General features: G+C 39.9%; 1 protein-coding gene and 1 pseudogene across 1 annotated transcript in view; one reads left to right on the forward strand and one right to left on the reverse strand.

Annotated features, from left to right (window-relative positions):
* The window catches only part of DCDC1 (doublecortin domain containing 1), a 380,146-nt gene that overhangs the window by 217,909 nt on the left and 145,085 nt on the right, over positions 1-17,152 (reverse strand). The window contains exon 8 of the mRNA XM_037040449.1: positions 782-874. Within this exon, the coding sequence (XP_036896344.1) occupies positions 782-874 (93 nt within the window). The remainder of the gene's footprint in view (positions 1-781; positions 875-17,152) is intronic.
* On the forward strand, positions 11,043-11,952 carry LOC118983137 (glyceraldehyde-3-phosphate dehydrogenase-like; annotated as a pseudogene).

Raw genomic sequence — 17,152 nt, forward strand, 5'->3', positions numbered from 1 at the left:
AATTTTCAGAGCCAAGTCACATGTTTGGCTCTGAATAGTTTTCTGAATAATTTTCTTAATAGTTTCCTAAATTAAGAAATTCATGAGTCAAAGGGGGTGTGGTTTGAGGGTGAGAGGCAGGGATGGGGGGCCGGGATATCTGTTGGGGTGAAAATGGAGACAAATGTACTTGAACAACAATTAAAAAAAGGAGAAAAAGAAATTTATGAGAAAGTATTCATAAGCATTTTCCAGAAAATCATATGATTTATTCTGTCATGCCTATAATTATTTTTCAAGCTTTCCTATATCAACAAAATGATTTCCAGTTTTGACCAATTTTTTCCATGATGTCAATATCAGGTAACTATAATTGGTTCACTACCAGACCCAAGCAAAATTTGTCTTCATTTTATAATTAGTGTTCATGTAGTTTTATAATACAGTTTTAAAAGTAAGTTCCTCTGGAAAGCATTATGCTGAGTGAAATAAGCCAGGCGGTGAAAGACAAATACCGTATGATCTCACCTTTAACAGGAACTTAAACAACAAAACAATCAAGCAAGCAAAATATGACCAAAGGCACTGAAATAGAGAACAGGCTGACAGGCCCAGAGGGGAGAGGAGAGAGAATTTCAGGGGAAAAAAGGAAGGATTCACAGGAACAAGTATAAAGGACACATGGACAAAAACTAAGGGGGGTGGAAATGGGAGGGAGGTAGGGATCACTTCGGGGGGGGGGGCTGNTAAATAAATAAAATTTTAAAAAAGTAAAAAAAAAATTAAAAAGTAAGTTCCTTACTTCTTCCCGTGCCTTAAGGTGTTCCTTTGCTGTCATTGAAAGAATAACTTTTTCCGTAATTTTCTCTTTCTGTTCATCCATGGCCAGGTTCAACTAGAAAATAAATAAATAAATAAATAAATGGCATCCATTTACAGCTAATAGTCACATTTACTCAAGCAACTACTTTAGCATAATCATGGGAGGTAATTTCAAATTAATTGGACCCATATGTAAAAATGCACTCCATTAACATTACATAAATTGAAAGTTCGTTTTCATATTTAAAGTATTTAACACTGAACTTTTTACTTCCACTTTTGTTGCTTTTAAAGTTACTAAAACATGACTTGGGAAGAAGTTATTCATTGCAGACATTTGACAACGATGAGTACTGTTTAAAGGTGCTTTATCAAAATGAGCACAGCAGCTTTTTATATTACAGTGATATTTTCTATTATAGTCTTTTATTGCCAGTAGGGAATATAGTGGCTGCCTATAAGTCAGGATAAGAATTCAACAACATAAACCAAAAGCGAATGTCAATTCAAACACTCCAGAATGGCACAAGATGGATTAGGATATTTCACGACAAAGGGTAATGCATCTTAAACACGTGAACGGTTACTTCTCACCTGCTCCGTGTATAAAGCCGGACAGAGGTATTCTGCTACTCCCACTAACCCTTGTTATAAAAATGTAAATGTAGTGCATTCTATATTTTTTATAAATAGTCTCCATGGAAACAAAATACTGTTTCCAACCAAAGGAGAAAGCTAAACTTGCACAATAATATTCACTCAACAGATCGTTGTTAACAGAAAGAAAGAAAATAGCCCGGTACAGAGTCATCCAAACTGGAACCTCGAACAGTTACTAAGTGATGGACTCGCCGTGTTGTGTCTCCTTACAGAGGATTAAAAATGAGTAATGACCACGTTTTTGGCTTTGTTTGATTGTTTTGTTAATGTTGTTGTTTTAAATAGGTTTTCTCAGTTGTGTGCCTGACAAATCATGTTTGAGTTAGTTAACATGAATCTTCAATCCATACCCTACCTGAAAACCCACTCTTACACCTGGGATAAAATGGGGGTGGGGCCAACAATATGGCCTCCTCAATCTAACTATGCATATATGTACACTATACGAATAATATCAAACTCGTAACCTCTTTACCCACCGAGAGGTGATACAGCTCAGCACATCAGAGATTTTGTTTTGGTACATGAGAAAGGCCCAGGAATCTTCAGGTGAGTGATGACTAACCTAGTTAAGCAGTTTACAAACATTTCTATAAAGGGCCAGATAGTAAATATTTGGGGTTTGGGGTGGGGCATATAGTCTCTGTTGCAACTGCTCAATGAAGACCTTATAGCATGAAACAGACAACATATAAGTGAGTGCAGTTATGCCTCAATGAGACAAAAACAAACAAGTGACGAGCTGAATATGGACAGCAGGCAATACCAAGAACCACTGGAAACAAGATTTTAAGAAATCATAGAATGCACAATATGATGACTATAGTTCACAATGCCGTCTGGTGTATTCGTACATTTCAAGAAAGTAAATCCTAAGGGTTCTCATCACAGGGTAAAAAAAAAAACTTGGGTTTTGCCCCAGCTGAGTAGTTCAGTTGGTTAGAGCATCATCACGATACATCAAGGATGTGAGTTCAATCCGCAGTCAGCGCCTATATAGGAAGCAACCAATGATGCATAAAAATCAGTATCTTTCTTTCTCTCTTTTTTTCCTCTCTCTCGCTCAAGTCAATAAATAAAAATTTTAAAATAACACTGGGTTTTTTATCTATATGAGGTAATAGATACTAACTCAACTTACTGTGGTTACCATTTCACAATACATGAAGGTCATTACGCTATACACCTTGAACTTACACAGTGCCATCTGTCAAGGATATCTCAATAAAACTGGGGAAAATATTATTCGGGACTATTCTTAGAATCATTCCCCCAAGGAATATTTTTCCTGTGCTGAAGTAATACAAACAACATAATATCATAAAAAGCCAATATTAAACTCAACTTCCATTCATAGAAGCCTATCTATAAACCATGACACAATGTATGGTTGTGTGAAGTCTCCATGGTTACATGGTTATTACTTCATTGGGGGCTTCTCATCTTAGAAGGAAATCAGTCTGCTGTCGTGAGACTGGGGAGATATTCACCAAGCTCATCTATTCTTTACAAAATTAATCTCCAAATGTGAGAACATCCAGAGCAGATACTCTTGAAGTGAATGAAGCAAAACAAAACAAAAACGTAACCCCAAAACTCCTTGATGCAATAGTAGTAAGTAGACTCTAATAAGGTCTCTCAGGACCACAACATTTAGAGCTGCTTCCAAGGAACTTTTTAAAAGGCGAGAAACCTTCAAAAGAGCTACAGTTGGAAAAATCACCTACATTCCAACACTCAACATTCAAAGAAATCTACTAGTCTACATAAGCTTGAGGGGAGCACATGTGAACATACCTGAAAAACACCATTTGCATAGTATCAAATGGAAAATACAACAAGATGTTAGAAATTAAATGGTCAACAAAATGTACAGATACACACATGGGGCCTTTTCTGGACCCAGAGCAGCCATTCCAAACAAGAATAGATATTCAATAAAATCCGGGAAAATTACAGAAAGTAAAAAAGTCAAATTCAGAGAGTGCATTTTCACCCTAAGGCATCAATAACACGCAGTGCGAACAACACCTCTCCCTCAAGTCCCAGGGCATGACAACAGCAGCAGGATTCTTCTCTCCTGTCACTTCGGAGGAAAGCACTCTGTTTCTTCATTAAAACAAAACTCACTGCTGCTTTGATTTGTTGTAAAATATATGAAATACTTTTTAAAAATATTTCATTTATTTATTTTTAGAGAGAGGGGAAAGGAAGGAAAAAGAGTGGGAGAGAAACATCAATATGTGGTTGCCTCTCATGTGTCCTTCACTGGGGAACTGGCCTGCAACCCAGGCATGTGCCCTGACTGGGAATCGAACCAGCGACCCTTTGCTTAAGAGGCCCACACTCAATCCACTGAGCCACACCAGCCAGGGCTATATGAAATACTTTTTGTCAATGGGTTTGAAATTTCTCAAGTTAATTTTTTGTGTGTATAAAGAAGGAGAATGTGTTATATCCCTTTGAGTTGGCTCTGGCTTCTGGTGACCCTAGGAATGAGTGAGGTTCTCAGTGTTCTCTCCCAGAATAGAAACTTTAACTTCAAATTAAAAAACAAACAAAAAGTACGAAGCTTGAGGGCATTACCCTAAGTGAAATAAGTCAGACAGAGGAAGACAAACACTGTTTAAAGGCCAATTACATAAACATTTAAAAATATAGTAAGATGTAATAAAACTTCTTTTACAGGAGAAAATACCTCTAAAGTAAACTCTGGAGTCCAATCATTAGTATCTTTAGAAAAGGTACAGTAATCAAATAACCTGGTGTGTTCTATCTAATTCATACTGACATTCCGTTTAAGTACTAGCCAAAAAGGGGGAGAGCCTATTGGTCCAACCAAACTCTCAGTGTTCTGAACTGCAGTTATGCATGCAGTTTTCCCTGTATTCAGAACAGCTAATGATCCAAAGGTGAAATATATCATACGTGTTGTGTATAAAGCTCTCAGTAAATCAGCATAACACAACAAGAAAATTAAATCTATCAATAATCTGTTTGTGAGCAGTAAATATTGATTTATTAGTAAATTATTTGATCCATATTTCACAGATCAATATAGGCAACACAGTTTAGCATAAACAACAGGACAATCAGCCTTCCTATATATTGACAAGTTTCTCAATGGTCTGTTAATATACAAAAGACTGGGACAAATTACTTATTTATATATACAAAACACAGTTATAAAGGCCAGCTGCAGGTATTTTTTTGGAAAGTGCATTTTAATAAGGTCCTATTCAGCGAGGGAACAAATGGGGAAGAAGTAGTTTGCACTACAGAGTTTAGTGCAAGAGCTCTCTCTTTTTCTAAGCACGAAATCAATCATTTGTCCAGACTGTGGGAGTCAGAGTTAGTTACTGAAAAGAGCTCCGTATATAAACAAGTCAATAACTCATTGTGTGTTATTGTCGAGCTGAAGAAGTCGGCTTTCAAAAAGCCGCCCCTGCCTCTCTCGGAATGAATGTCACTGTATTCTGGGACTGGGAGAGAGTCCTTTGTTTCCAGCCATTGCTGGCTGCCATTTATGTATGGGAACAGGAGGTGGCTGCTAGGAGTGTGGGGGAAGCCACTGTTGGGTATCATAGATGTCCAAAAAAACCTCTGAATTTTGTCAAAATAAATAATTTGTGTCTGGAAATGCATTCAGGGAATCAATACAGAATGGCCACACACACACACAAAACTATATTTGGTAAAGAAATTAAATAATAACGAGTTCTGTATCATGTGCAGTTGGATTAGGAAGATATTTCTGGTTTCCTACATGTCAACAAAGATGAAACCAAAATACAGGTACTGGTTAGAAAAATTGAGATGTACAAAACTGACCTAACAAACAGGCTAACATGTCAAATAAATGCCAGCTGTCCCTCCTCTCTGTTCACTATTAAGTGTGATTCTTGGGACGCTCAAATGGGGTTTCCAAAGTGGTGTGTGTGTGAGTGTATATGTGTGTGAATTTGTTTAGAGAATGATTTTATATGTTCAACATTCATGATAAATTTTAGAAATCTGAACTTTCTTGATTTATTAATTTAAATATCCTGTAGAGTTTAACTGAACCTAAAATGCATACAATATAAGTATTATCATAGTCTTACTTAGTTCATCTTAAAATTTAATTGAAACCTACTTTTTATTCAGAATCAAAGTATAGACTATGGAGAAACACCAAAGATTCAAGGTTTAAAATTGGGTTTGCCAAATAGAAAAATACATGTGGATATGTTTCATAAATGGTCCTCACGGGGGAGTGCTCTCTGCAATCTTTAAACAACAGCTTAGCTCTCAGTTAGATAAAGCTGGAGTTGGAGGAAAAAAGAGAGTTGGGGACTTAGAACTAAATCCCACTGATCGCATTTCCGCTCATGGTTTAGAAAACCCCAGCACTAAATAATATGACATCCTTCCACGGGCAACAACTGTACTAGACGTTTTTCTAGATACACACAGTTTAATAGCAAAGTGTGATATGGTTGAGGAGACAAATACAAACAATAAAAAATGACAATATATGGCATGAGGTAGGTCACAATTCTTAAATGAAGGTAAAAAAACAATACAATCTATAAGTATAAAGGACCCATTATTTGGGTACAGAGTGGTTGAAGATGGAAAGGCATAAATGGTAAGTGGTATCAAGCTAGGAAAAGGAGAAGTGATAAAACAGAGCAATATTATTAATAAGTATTAATTAATATTACTATTTAGTAACTAATTACATGGTGAAACTCATTCTAAATGCAATCAGTAAGGTGGCTTGACTTGGCTCTGGGAAGGGAAGGAGAGAGGACAAGCTGAGCCTTGAAGGATGAGCAGAGAGAAAGGGCAAAGCTGATCCTAGTGAGTCAGTGGGAGGCAATGGAGGGACTGGAGGGAATGTTTCATGCTGGGGAGCCAGGACTAGATGGTTAATGTGACCACCCCCCACACACACACACACATACCTAAATCTGTTTGGGAATTTAAATACAAGTTGAAGGAAATATGCAAATGAGGGCATAATCAAGGACTCAGTTCTTAGCTTTGCCTTGGCTCAGCCCCATCCTCTCAGACTATTTACGTTTAACTCAGCTGAGTCTTAGAGATCCCTTAATAAATTCAGACCTGGCTCCCACTTCTAACCAGACTGTCTCACTTAAGTGCCTTCTATAAAAGCATTCAAGACTATCACTTCTAGATTTGGGGAAAGAACAGAACCTTCAGCTCAAAACTTGCTGCGCATTCTGCCTCGGCCGCAAACTAGCTCTGAGACGGCGGCAATGGACATGTTCACGCAGCCCAGGCCTCCAAAGCCAAAGACTCCTCTCCCATCCTCACTAATTCTTCAGGAAATGCCACTTCCTCCACAGCCTGTAGTTTCGTGAGGACTGTTCGTTTTAAGGGAGAATTTATTTTTAAAAGTATTCAGAATATTTGAAAACCAGCAAATAAAAGCATCACAATGGTAATATTTTTAAATAGTTACAGTTTCTCTAAATGGGTATTAAATAGAATTCTCCCTAATATTTACCTTCAATTTGTTTAGTATTTAAAGAAACTTAAACTGCTTTTAAAATCTTTCTTTCTTTCTTGTGTTTAAAAAAAATCATGAAAAAAATTTACCCCTTCAACATTCTGTGGGGAAAAGGGCACTGAGTTAGTCCTGACCCAGTAGGCAGAGTACAAACTTCCTACTGAAACATTCTATCACGCCCTAAACTGGCCCCAGCCTGCCCCTCAAACTCACTGACTCCCTACTCCACTTCTTCCACCACCACGTGCGGCTTTGGAGGGACCGAGCCACGCTGGCCAAGGACTGGAGCCCCAGCCCCCCGAGACCAGTCAGCCTCTCTCTTCAGAGAGACAGAGCCAGAAGGGGAGCCACACGGAGACATGAACAGTTGGAGAGAATCTGTCCCATTAACAGTATCCAGAATAAACTGTCTCCTAGATCCAGATGTCCGGAGCTATGACAGTTATTTCTGTAGCCCCTTTCTGTCTTTCCTTAAAGTCCATATACTACCACCTGCCATTCCACTGCACCTTATGTTTGCCTCTGTTAGCCTGAGACAGACCCCAGTGATTGCAACCAATGAACCTAACAGACGCAGCATGCGTCTATACACTGAATTCAGTGCGCCAGCACTCTGAGAGGTCTGAATGAGTCTCTATCCCTTGCAACTCCAGGTATCCAACTCAAATTCTTAGTAATGTGGCGAGTTTAAAGTAGTCTTCCAGGTATTATAATGGGTCATGAAACAGAGCTTATGATTTCAAACTTCTCAACAGGCTTTTCTTTTTGGCTCTTCCACATACAAGCTGTCCCAGCCACTCCAGGCATCCCTAGAATTTGCAATAATACTGTATTTGACATTTATAATAAAATTGTGCAACAAAAGATGTTCACACAAATAAGATTGTTGGCTTGAGACATTCTGCCTCTCAAGAAAACCCTTCCTCCTCTCAGTGAGCAGACAAACAGCCAACCTTGGAGGACTGAACCCATAACTCTCCCCTTGTAAATTAGGAGTCATGACTTCGAGTGCTTTTGCTGGAATCAGGAATATGGACAAGGAGGACCCCCCAAACACTGCAGAATTACCTTCTGGAAGACAGGCCCCTGTAGTACAGGTTTTCCACGCTAGGTGAGTATTGTTCTTAGGAACCCATCTGCACCTGTGTGCCCATTGGTGTTGTTGTGAGAGGTTGTGTACAGCTCCAGTGAATTTTTTTTGAAGACTCTTTCCACATGTTTGCCCCTTTCATGATGGGTGATTTACAAGCTCATCTGCCCACACTACGCTGAATGTTCAGCAGTTTTGAACCAAAAATGGCATGACCTCCATACCCCATCCTCCCTATTCACCAGCCACTAGGCACTGAGCAATTTATTATTATTTTTTGTTTCCTGGATGAAAGAAGTCCTCAAACAGAAACATTTTGCTGATGGGGAAGAGGTGAAACAAAAATAACAGACACATTAAAAGGCATCAAAATTGATGAGTTCAAAAACTGTTTTGAACTGTGGAAAAACATCTCAATAGGTATATTGCATCAAATGGAGAGTACTTTGAAGGTGACTGAAGTTTAAAGATGTAAGAATAAATATACAATTTCATGTAAATAAATTCCAATTTGGGGGATCCTCCTTGTAGAAAGAAAATAAAGGTGTACCTCCTTCTGTCCTAGAGGAAATAAAGAAGTCCCAGAGAAAGGGACAGGAAAGTAAAAAAGCAAGAGGAGTTAAATCCTAAATTTCTTTTCCATAGGGTGTGGCTTGGGGAGGGAGACAAGTAGCAAGTAAGTGGAAAAGGTCCTTGGGCTGAGGGGTCTTCTGCTCTTCTCCCCCCAATATGGACACAGGGAGGAAGCCGTCCTGTAGCGACCTAGGACGCAGCCACATGGACAAGATGGCATGATATGCAGAGGCAAAGGGAAGTCTCAAGTTTAGCTTTCCCACACTGCCCTTGCCTTCTGTGTTTCAGGACATGGAAGCAGCTGAAGGTTAGGCTGGGAAGTTTCCCACTGGCTATTGGCACACAGAGGGAAAGATGGCTTTATGGTGAAGTAGCCCCACAAACCACTCAAGCCAGTGCCCAATGGGTGTCTGTCTCAATTAGACCTTGGAGGAGAACTTCCAATATCATAGGAAGTCAAGTTTAGGTTAGATCATGCAAGAAGCACCACCATAAAAAGTGCCTAAGCCAAATGAGTGGGCTCAGGGTCACATACTAGAGGCCAGAAGAGCACCCTGCAACCAGGAGAACAAGGGACATCCTTCCGGAGGCCAGAAGCTGCAATGCCGACATATACATTCCAACGGGCCAGCATGAAGCCAGGGGTGCCTTCCTCCAGTGCCTTGAGAACAGGAAATCACACAGTCTCTTCCTCCATATACTACCTGAAGGAAACCACCAGGGTACAAGAGAGTCTATATAAGATACAGAATGAGCTAAAATAACTACTTAAATTATCACATTAGACTAAGCTTTAAACTGTATTGAGAATTCATTTATTTTTCCCCCAGGATCCAGTGGGGAAGGGCTCAGGATGAACGTGGTATCGGTGTCAGAAAACAACTGAGTCATTTACATATTTGCACACAAATAGCATACACACATGTGATTCTGTTGACAGAATGAGCCAAAGAACTAAGGCAAAAGCAAGAGTTATAAGAAAGCAGAGAAATAAAATACAGTCAGACTATAATTTTTCAGGGAAATTGATAAGCTGGCACTTAGGGAACTGAGTAGGCCAATTAAATATATCAAATAAACCGTTTTAGTTGTTTATGGATTCTCCAAAAAACTCGAGAGTTCAGCTGAGAAGCATTTGTGACAGGCTGCCTCCGTAGCATTTCTGCTTGCCCTACCACTTTCACTGGGCCAGTCCTGCGCTATTTCCCACACAAGAACATTTCGTTACTTTAGGCAAAGTAATGAACCATATTTTCTCTCACCCACTTACACAGCTATGTGAATCAGAGAACTCCTTTAGAACCACAGTCAGGAATCAGGCCCAAAGGATAAGGCCACTATCCTTAGAGACCAGTATCAGAATATGGGCTAGGCTAGGTGTGATGCACCTTACGTCTCCTTTATGGCCCAGCTTTGGTCCAGCCTCATCTGTGAAGCCCACCCTGGCTTTGTCCTCTCCCCACAGGCATAGATAAGCCAAAATATACTGCCATATACTACAGATAGCGCCTCTCCCTCTCCTTCCTTCTTCCTTGTGTCTAGTGTGTGCACCGAACGCCAGTGCTGACATGAACAATGCACTGTGCTGGCGCTGGTCAGACACATACCAACTAGATGCCCCTGGATCTTCAGAGGGCAAACAGTCCATTGAGAACTGCAGCTCAGGGGCCAGCTTTTCCCTAATTGTCTTCCTGCATTTGTCCCCAAGGCAAATGGCTATAACTTACAACCCTCCTGTAACCAGGGAATCGCACCACAACAGCCAGGCAGCAGATACTCACTCAATAGCCATGGTGGATTAGTAGTGATGGATGAGAATCTTCAGATTCTAGGTGATTTTATTTTTCATTAGACAACTGTTTCCTAAACTATGTGCCAGGTAGTGGGTGATGGGCCCTCTGTGGTCAAATAATTTTCTTAAACAACAGATCAATGGGTTTCATTATAGCATGGCTCCTCTAACAGCTTTTAAAGTGTTAACACACGTGGCTAATGACCATGAGAGCATCTCTGGAGAGTTCAGCCACATGTACTCCTAAAAATGTGTCAAGAGACCAACGGTTCTCAAACTGAGTTGAGGATGGACCTCCAAGAGTGTATTCAAGAGTGAGTTCAGGAGTGCTCAGTCCCCATCCACCCACTTAGTTCGACCCTACCCGCTGTGCTTTCCTCGAATTAATCTGCAATTCTCTCATGCAATTTGTTCGGACCTTGAGAAAAGTATTCTATAATACATTTTAAAAAATGACCAAGACATTTGGGGGGGAGAAGAAATAATAAAAGTAATATCCCTATAAACTAAATATTCTGCAATATTAATTCACATATATGCATAAAACTTATAATTTAAAGGCAGCCTGGTCACCAGGGCTGCCTTTTACTCTGACAAAGTGGACACTGTCACCATCAATGACCCTTTCATTGATCTCAACTGCATGGTCTACATGTTCCAATATGATTCTACTCATGGCAAGTTCAAAGGCACAGTCAAGGCTGAGAATGGGAAACTTGACATTAATGCAAAGTCCATCTCCATCTCCCAGGAGTGAGATCCTGCCAACATCAAAAGGGGTGATTCTGGTGCTGAATATGTTGTGCAGTCCACCGGTGTCTTCACCACCATGGAGAAGGCTGGGGCTCACTTGAAGGGTGGAGCCAAGAGGGTCATCATCTCTGCCCCTTCTGTGGATACGGTTCACATGTTTGTGATGGGTGTGAACCAGGACAAGTATGACAACTCCATGAAGATTGTCAGCAATGGATCTTGCACCACCAACTGCTTGGCCTCCCTGGCCAAGGTCATCCATGACAATTTTGGCATCGTGGAGGGACTCATGACCACAATCCATGCCATCACTGCCACCCACAAGATCATGGATGGGCCCTCTGGCAATCTGTGGCATGATGGCCGAGGGGCTGCCCAGAACATTATCCCTGCTTCCACTGACGCCGGCAAGGCTGTGGGCAAGGTCATCCCTGAGCTGAACAGGAAGCTCACTGGCATGGCCTTCTGTGTCCCCACCCCCAATGTGTCAGTTGTGGATCTGACCTGCTACCTGGAGAAAGTTGCCAAATACAATATCAAGAAAGTAGTGAAACAGGCATCCGAGGGCCCCCTCAAGGGCATCCTGGGCTATACCAAGGACCAGGTTGTCTCCTGCGACTTTAACACTGACACCCACTCCTCCACCTTCGATGCTGGGGCTGGCATTGCCCTCAGTGAGCACTTTGTCAGCTCGTTTCCTGGTATGACAATGAATTTGGCTACAGCAACAGGGTGGTGGACTTTGTGTTAAGCTTTGTGTTCTGAGGGGACAAGAGCAACAACTGCCGATTGTCATTCAGAAAGGGAGTGTTTTTTGGCAAATAGACATCTATTTTGTAAACCTGTAACTAACATATAAACTCAGGACATCTTAAAATTTAGTTTTGGTTTTCAGAACTTGATCTGGATTCTAAGTTTTATTGTCCTGCATTTCAAACCCTGCTCATAAAAAAACAACAACAAAAAAACCCCACTAAGACTTGTTAAGAGCAGTGTAGATACAGATACTGAAATGACTAATTTACTGACTCTAAAATGAATTCCCTGGTGATTTCCAAAATTTTTGACCTCTCAACTTTACCTAATACCTAGATATTTTGATTATTTTGATATTAAATATTTTGATTGATCATCAACATCCATCCTTAGAGAAGAGTTTATTAAAAGCTGACTATGTGTCAGGCACTGTGCTAAGTGTTGTACTTGCATTTCCCAGTTATGAGAGATGAGTGAGAAAGATGAGTAAAAAAACTCTGGTATTTTGGAGAGGAGGAGTAAAGTATGTTTAAACTACTTGTCCAAATATGTGACCCAAATTTTTGGACACAAACTTTGACATATTTGTGGAAGGAGTAAATCTCCTCCCTCTGAATTCCTCTGGGTTGTGTGTGTGTGTGTGTGTGTGTGTGTGTGTGTGTTATGTTCAGCATCTTCCATCATCAACATCATTCAAAAATACTAATTAAATAATACTATGTGTCAGTCCTAGGATAGAGTGGATAACAAGATACTCCTCTCATGGAGCTTAAAATCTAATAAGGCAGACAGATGTGGAGCAAATACCAATGTGACGAGTATTTTAAAAAGTGTGGCATTCCTGGGGAGAACTCACCTAGGCTCAGGGCTAGAGCAGAAACTGCTTTTCTGAGCTAAGGATGTTGCTAAGCTAAAGACAGGCAAGAAGTATCCACGGGAAGTTTGGCAATGGAGAGCACCCTAGAAAGGGGAAGCGCTACAGTCCCCTCTTCCACAAAACATTTCATACAGTATCTTATTCAGTCTTCAGTGTAATCTGGAAAGAAATCCTTAGGCCACTTTACAGACAGAAAGCAAGGCCTCAGAGACTAGATCAGTAAATAAGATTGAATCCTTGTCTATCATAATTCAAAGTGTTTCCATTATGCTTAGTTCTCTCCAAACCCTGCCTGTACCTGCTCCCTATCATACCAGTGATTAGAATTTTTTTTTCTGTAAAGACATTAAATACTTTAGGTTTTGCACACCAAGAAGCAAAATTAAGGGTAAAATATAGGAACTAACAAGAGAAAAAGACAAATTTTATATTTTTTACATTTTTACTAAGTATATTTTACCGATTATGCTATTACAATTGTCCCATTTTCCCCCTTGGTCTCCCTCTGCCCAGCACCCCCATTCTCTCCAGCAATCCCCCCTTAGTTCATGTCCATGGGTCTTACACATGAGGTCTTTGGCTTTTCAACTTCCCATATGATTCCCTACACTGCACGTCTATCCTGCACCCACCAGCTACGTTTCTTATTCCCTCTACCTTTTCTGCCATTCTCCCTCCTCCCCCTACCCACTGATAAGCCTCCATGTGATCTTCATCTCTATGTCTCTGCTCCTGTTCTAGCTGCTTGCCCAGTTTGCTTTTGTTATTTTCCAGGTCCTTTAGTTGATTGTTGTGAGTTCATTGTCACTTTACTTTTCATACTTTTTTTTTGTTTTGCTTTGTTTTGTTTTTTAAGATTTTTTATTTATTTATCTTTAGAGAGGAAGGGAAGGACAGAAGGAGAGAAACATCAGTGTATGGTTGCCTCTCGTGAGTCCCCTGCTGGGAACTGGCCTGCAACCCAGGCATGTGCCCTGACTGGGAATCGAACCGTGATCGTGTGGTTCGCAGGCCCGCACTCAATCCACTGAGCTACACCAGCCAGGGCTACTTTTCATACTTTTGATCTTCTTTTTCTTAAATAAGTCCCTTCAACATTTCATACCACAAGGGCTTGGTGATAATTAACTTCTTTAGCTTTACCTTGTCTTGGAAGCAGTTTATCTGTCCTTTTGTTCTAAATGATAGTTTTGCTGGATAGAGTAATCTTGGATGTAGATCCTTGCCTTTCATGACTTTGAATACTTTTTTCCAGTCCCTTCTCGCCTATAAGGTTTCTTTTGAGAAATCAGCTGATAATCTTATGGAAACTTTTTTGTAGGTAACTCTCTGCTTTTTTCTTGCTGCTTTTAAGATTCTCTCTTTATCTTTAACTTTTAACATTTTATTTATGATGCGTCTTGGTGTGGCCCTCTTTGGGTCGAACTTGTTTGGGACTCTCTGAGCTTCCTGGACTTCTGTGTCTATTTCTTTCACCAAATTGGGGACGTTTTCTTTCATTATTATTTCAAATAAATTTTCAATTTCTTGCTCTTCATCTTTTCCTTCTCACACTACTATGATTCAGACGTTGGAACACTTAAAGTTATCCCAGAGGTTCCTGAGCCTCTCCTCATTTTTCGAATTCTTATTTCTTCTTTTTGTTCCAGTTGACTATTTCTTCCTTTTGTTCCAAATCATTGATTTGAATCTTGGCTTCCTTCCCTTCACTGTTGGTTCCCTATATATTTTTATCTTACTTTATATAACCCTCACTTCTTCATTTATTTTGTGGCTCCACTCAGTTGTTTATCTGAGCATCCTGATCACCAGTGCTTTGAATTCTACATCTGATAGATTGGCTATCTCCATGTCACTTAGTTCTTTTGCTGGAGTTTTGATCTGTTCCTTCAATTTGGCCTATCTCCCTGTCTCTTCATTTTGACAGCCTCCCTATGTTTCTGTGCTTTGACTCCCATACTTGGTGCACCCGTTACATTGTAAGGGGTGGAGTCTTAAGTATTTACCAGGGCAGGGCAGCCAATGTGGCTGTGTTGTGGTGCTGTATGTGGAGGAGGGGTCAGAGAGGGAACAGTGCTACTTGCTGGGCTCTTGTCCCAGGTACAGTCACTTCCCCCACTTCCTGTAAGTATCCAGCACCCTTCTAGTAGCTGCCCTCGTGCTGATCCCCAGAGTGGGTGGGTTTGCGGATGTTGTAGGACTGTGTGGGCCCTTTACACGGACTCTTCTGAGAGATGGGAGGTTTCATCTATCACACCCACCCTACTGGTTTACAGCCAGAGGTTAGGAGGCTTTATTTTCCTGTTGCTGGAACCCTGGGCTTTGCAGAGTGACCTGGAGCTGGGATTGCTTCCTCCCCAGTTTTTATCCACCACACATTAATGTGGGGCCACCCAGTCTATGGACCACCACTACAGCCCACCCCTCCCTTGTCATGCCATCTACACGCCCTCGCACACGTCCGGATGAATGTTTCTTCTTAAAACCTTGGTTGTTAGACTTCCACACGGTTCTGTTTTCTGGCAGTTCTGGTTGTTTTGTTTTTAGATGGATTTCCCTGTGGTTGTGTGAGAAGGCAAAGTGAACCTACCCATGTCTCCATCTTGGCCAGAAATAAAATCTCCTAATTTTTATGAAATTAAAATATAGTAATAGTTGAGTACAATATTTTATAATACAGGTATACTAATAAGAAAAGTGAAATTCTTTTGGGGGAAAACAACATTCAATAAATTGGAGTTCAAAGCTAATGTTCCCTATGATCAAACAAATTGCAAATATACATCTAGGAAAACCATTCTCAATTTGCCAGCCATGCCAAAACAGGTGAACAGTCAGACCTGGGCCAGGGCTACAACTTAGCAAGCTCTGTATCAGGCCATAAACATCAAGAGCAACCCTGTCCAACAGAAATCTAACGTGAGACACATAGGTAATCTTATCTTGTCAAGGAGCCACATTTTTTAAAAAGGGTCAAAATATAGGTTAAATATACGTCAGTAATTTATTGAAACAATACCACCATTTAAACATAAATCAATCTAAAACTTGTTAATTAAATATTGCACTGTCTTTTTCATACTAAATCTCTGATATCCACTGTGAATTTCACACACCACGTCTCAGTTTGGACTAGTTATCTGTCAAGCACAGCACACTTTCAGGGGCCAGGTCTGTGTCAGTCAGGGGCTGGAAATGTATACACAAGAAAAGTAGGTCACATAGAATCTATATTCCACTGAAGAGCCTATGAATTCCACAAATTCTGTATAAAAATGGCAACTGCCACTCAGCTCCACAAAATAGTGTCATGTGGAAAGGTGGTCCAATATTCCAGATTTTCTGAGAAACAAAAAAATCTGGAATTTAATGTAAAAATCTGATTTCTCAATCTTGGCAACTAACTTTAAAATAATTTATACACTCTCTACAGGTCAAACAATTCAAATTTGCATACTAAGCCCTAACCCTCCTCCACCTTCATGCGTTTTCTCCAGGTCTGCCTTTTCAGAATCTAAACTAGATTGCATGCAACTGCTCAAAAAATTATGACTATCAAATTAAGACAATAAATATTTACAAATAAAATACTTGATTCATGTCAAAGTAATGATAATAAATAAAATAAAAATAATTTTGGGAATATGTGGGAAAATATATGGAAATGTAGTAACATTTAACCATCTTATAAAAATAAGTTTACACACTGAAATTATTCAATACTTATTTTAAATAATACAACTCTTCAGTTAAAAGTAGCCATAATCACAACAACCAAAAGGTAGAAGCAACTCAAATGTCCATCAACAAGAGAATGGGTAGAAAAAATGTGGTACACAGATGCAGTGGAATAGTATTCAGCCCTAAAGGACGGAAATACTGACACATGATACAAAATGTGTAAACTCTGAAATATTATTCTAAATGAAATAAGACGTTCGCAAAAGGACAAATATTTTGATTACGCATATACGAAGTACCTAGAGAAGAAGTCAAAGGCATAGAGATGGCGGTTGCCAGAAGTCAGGGGTAAGGGCAGTGGGGCATTAGTGCTATGGGTACAGAGCTTCAGTCTGGAAAGATAAGGTCTGGGCAGATGGTGGTCATGGCTGCAGGACAATATGAATGTACCTAATGCCTCGGAAATCTACGCTTAACAATGGTTAAAATGGAAGCAATTTTAGAGTATGACATTTTACCACAATAAAAAATAGTAATAATGTATTTTAATAAGAAAATTTTTTATTTTTAAAAATCTTTCCTGAAAGAGTACAACAGAGCCTTTCAAATTCACACAAATAGAACAAGACTATAAAATACTGAAAAGTTTAA

Source organism: Sturnira hondurensis, unplaced genomic scaffold (genome assembly GCF_014824575.4).
Source record: "Sturnira hondurensis isolate 20B ecotype Veracruz unplaced genomic scaffold, ASM1482457v3 Scaffold0002638, whole genome shotgun sequence".
Taxonomy (NCBI): Eukaryota; Metazoa; Chordata; class Mammalia; order Chiroptera; family Phyllostomidae; genus Sturnira; species Sturnira hondurensis.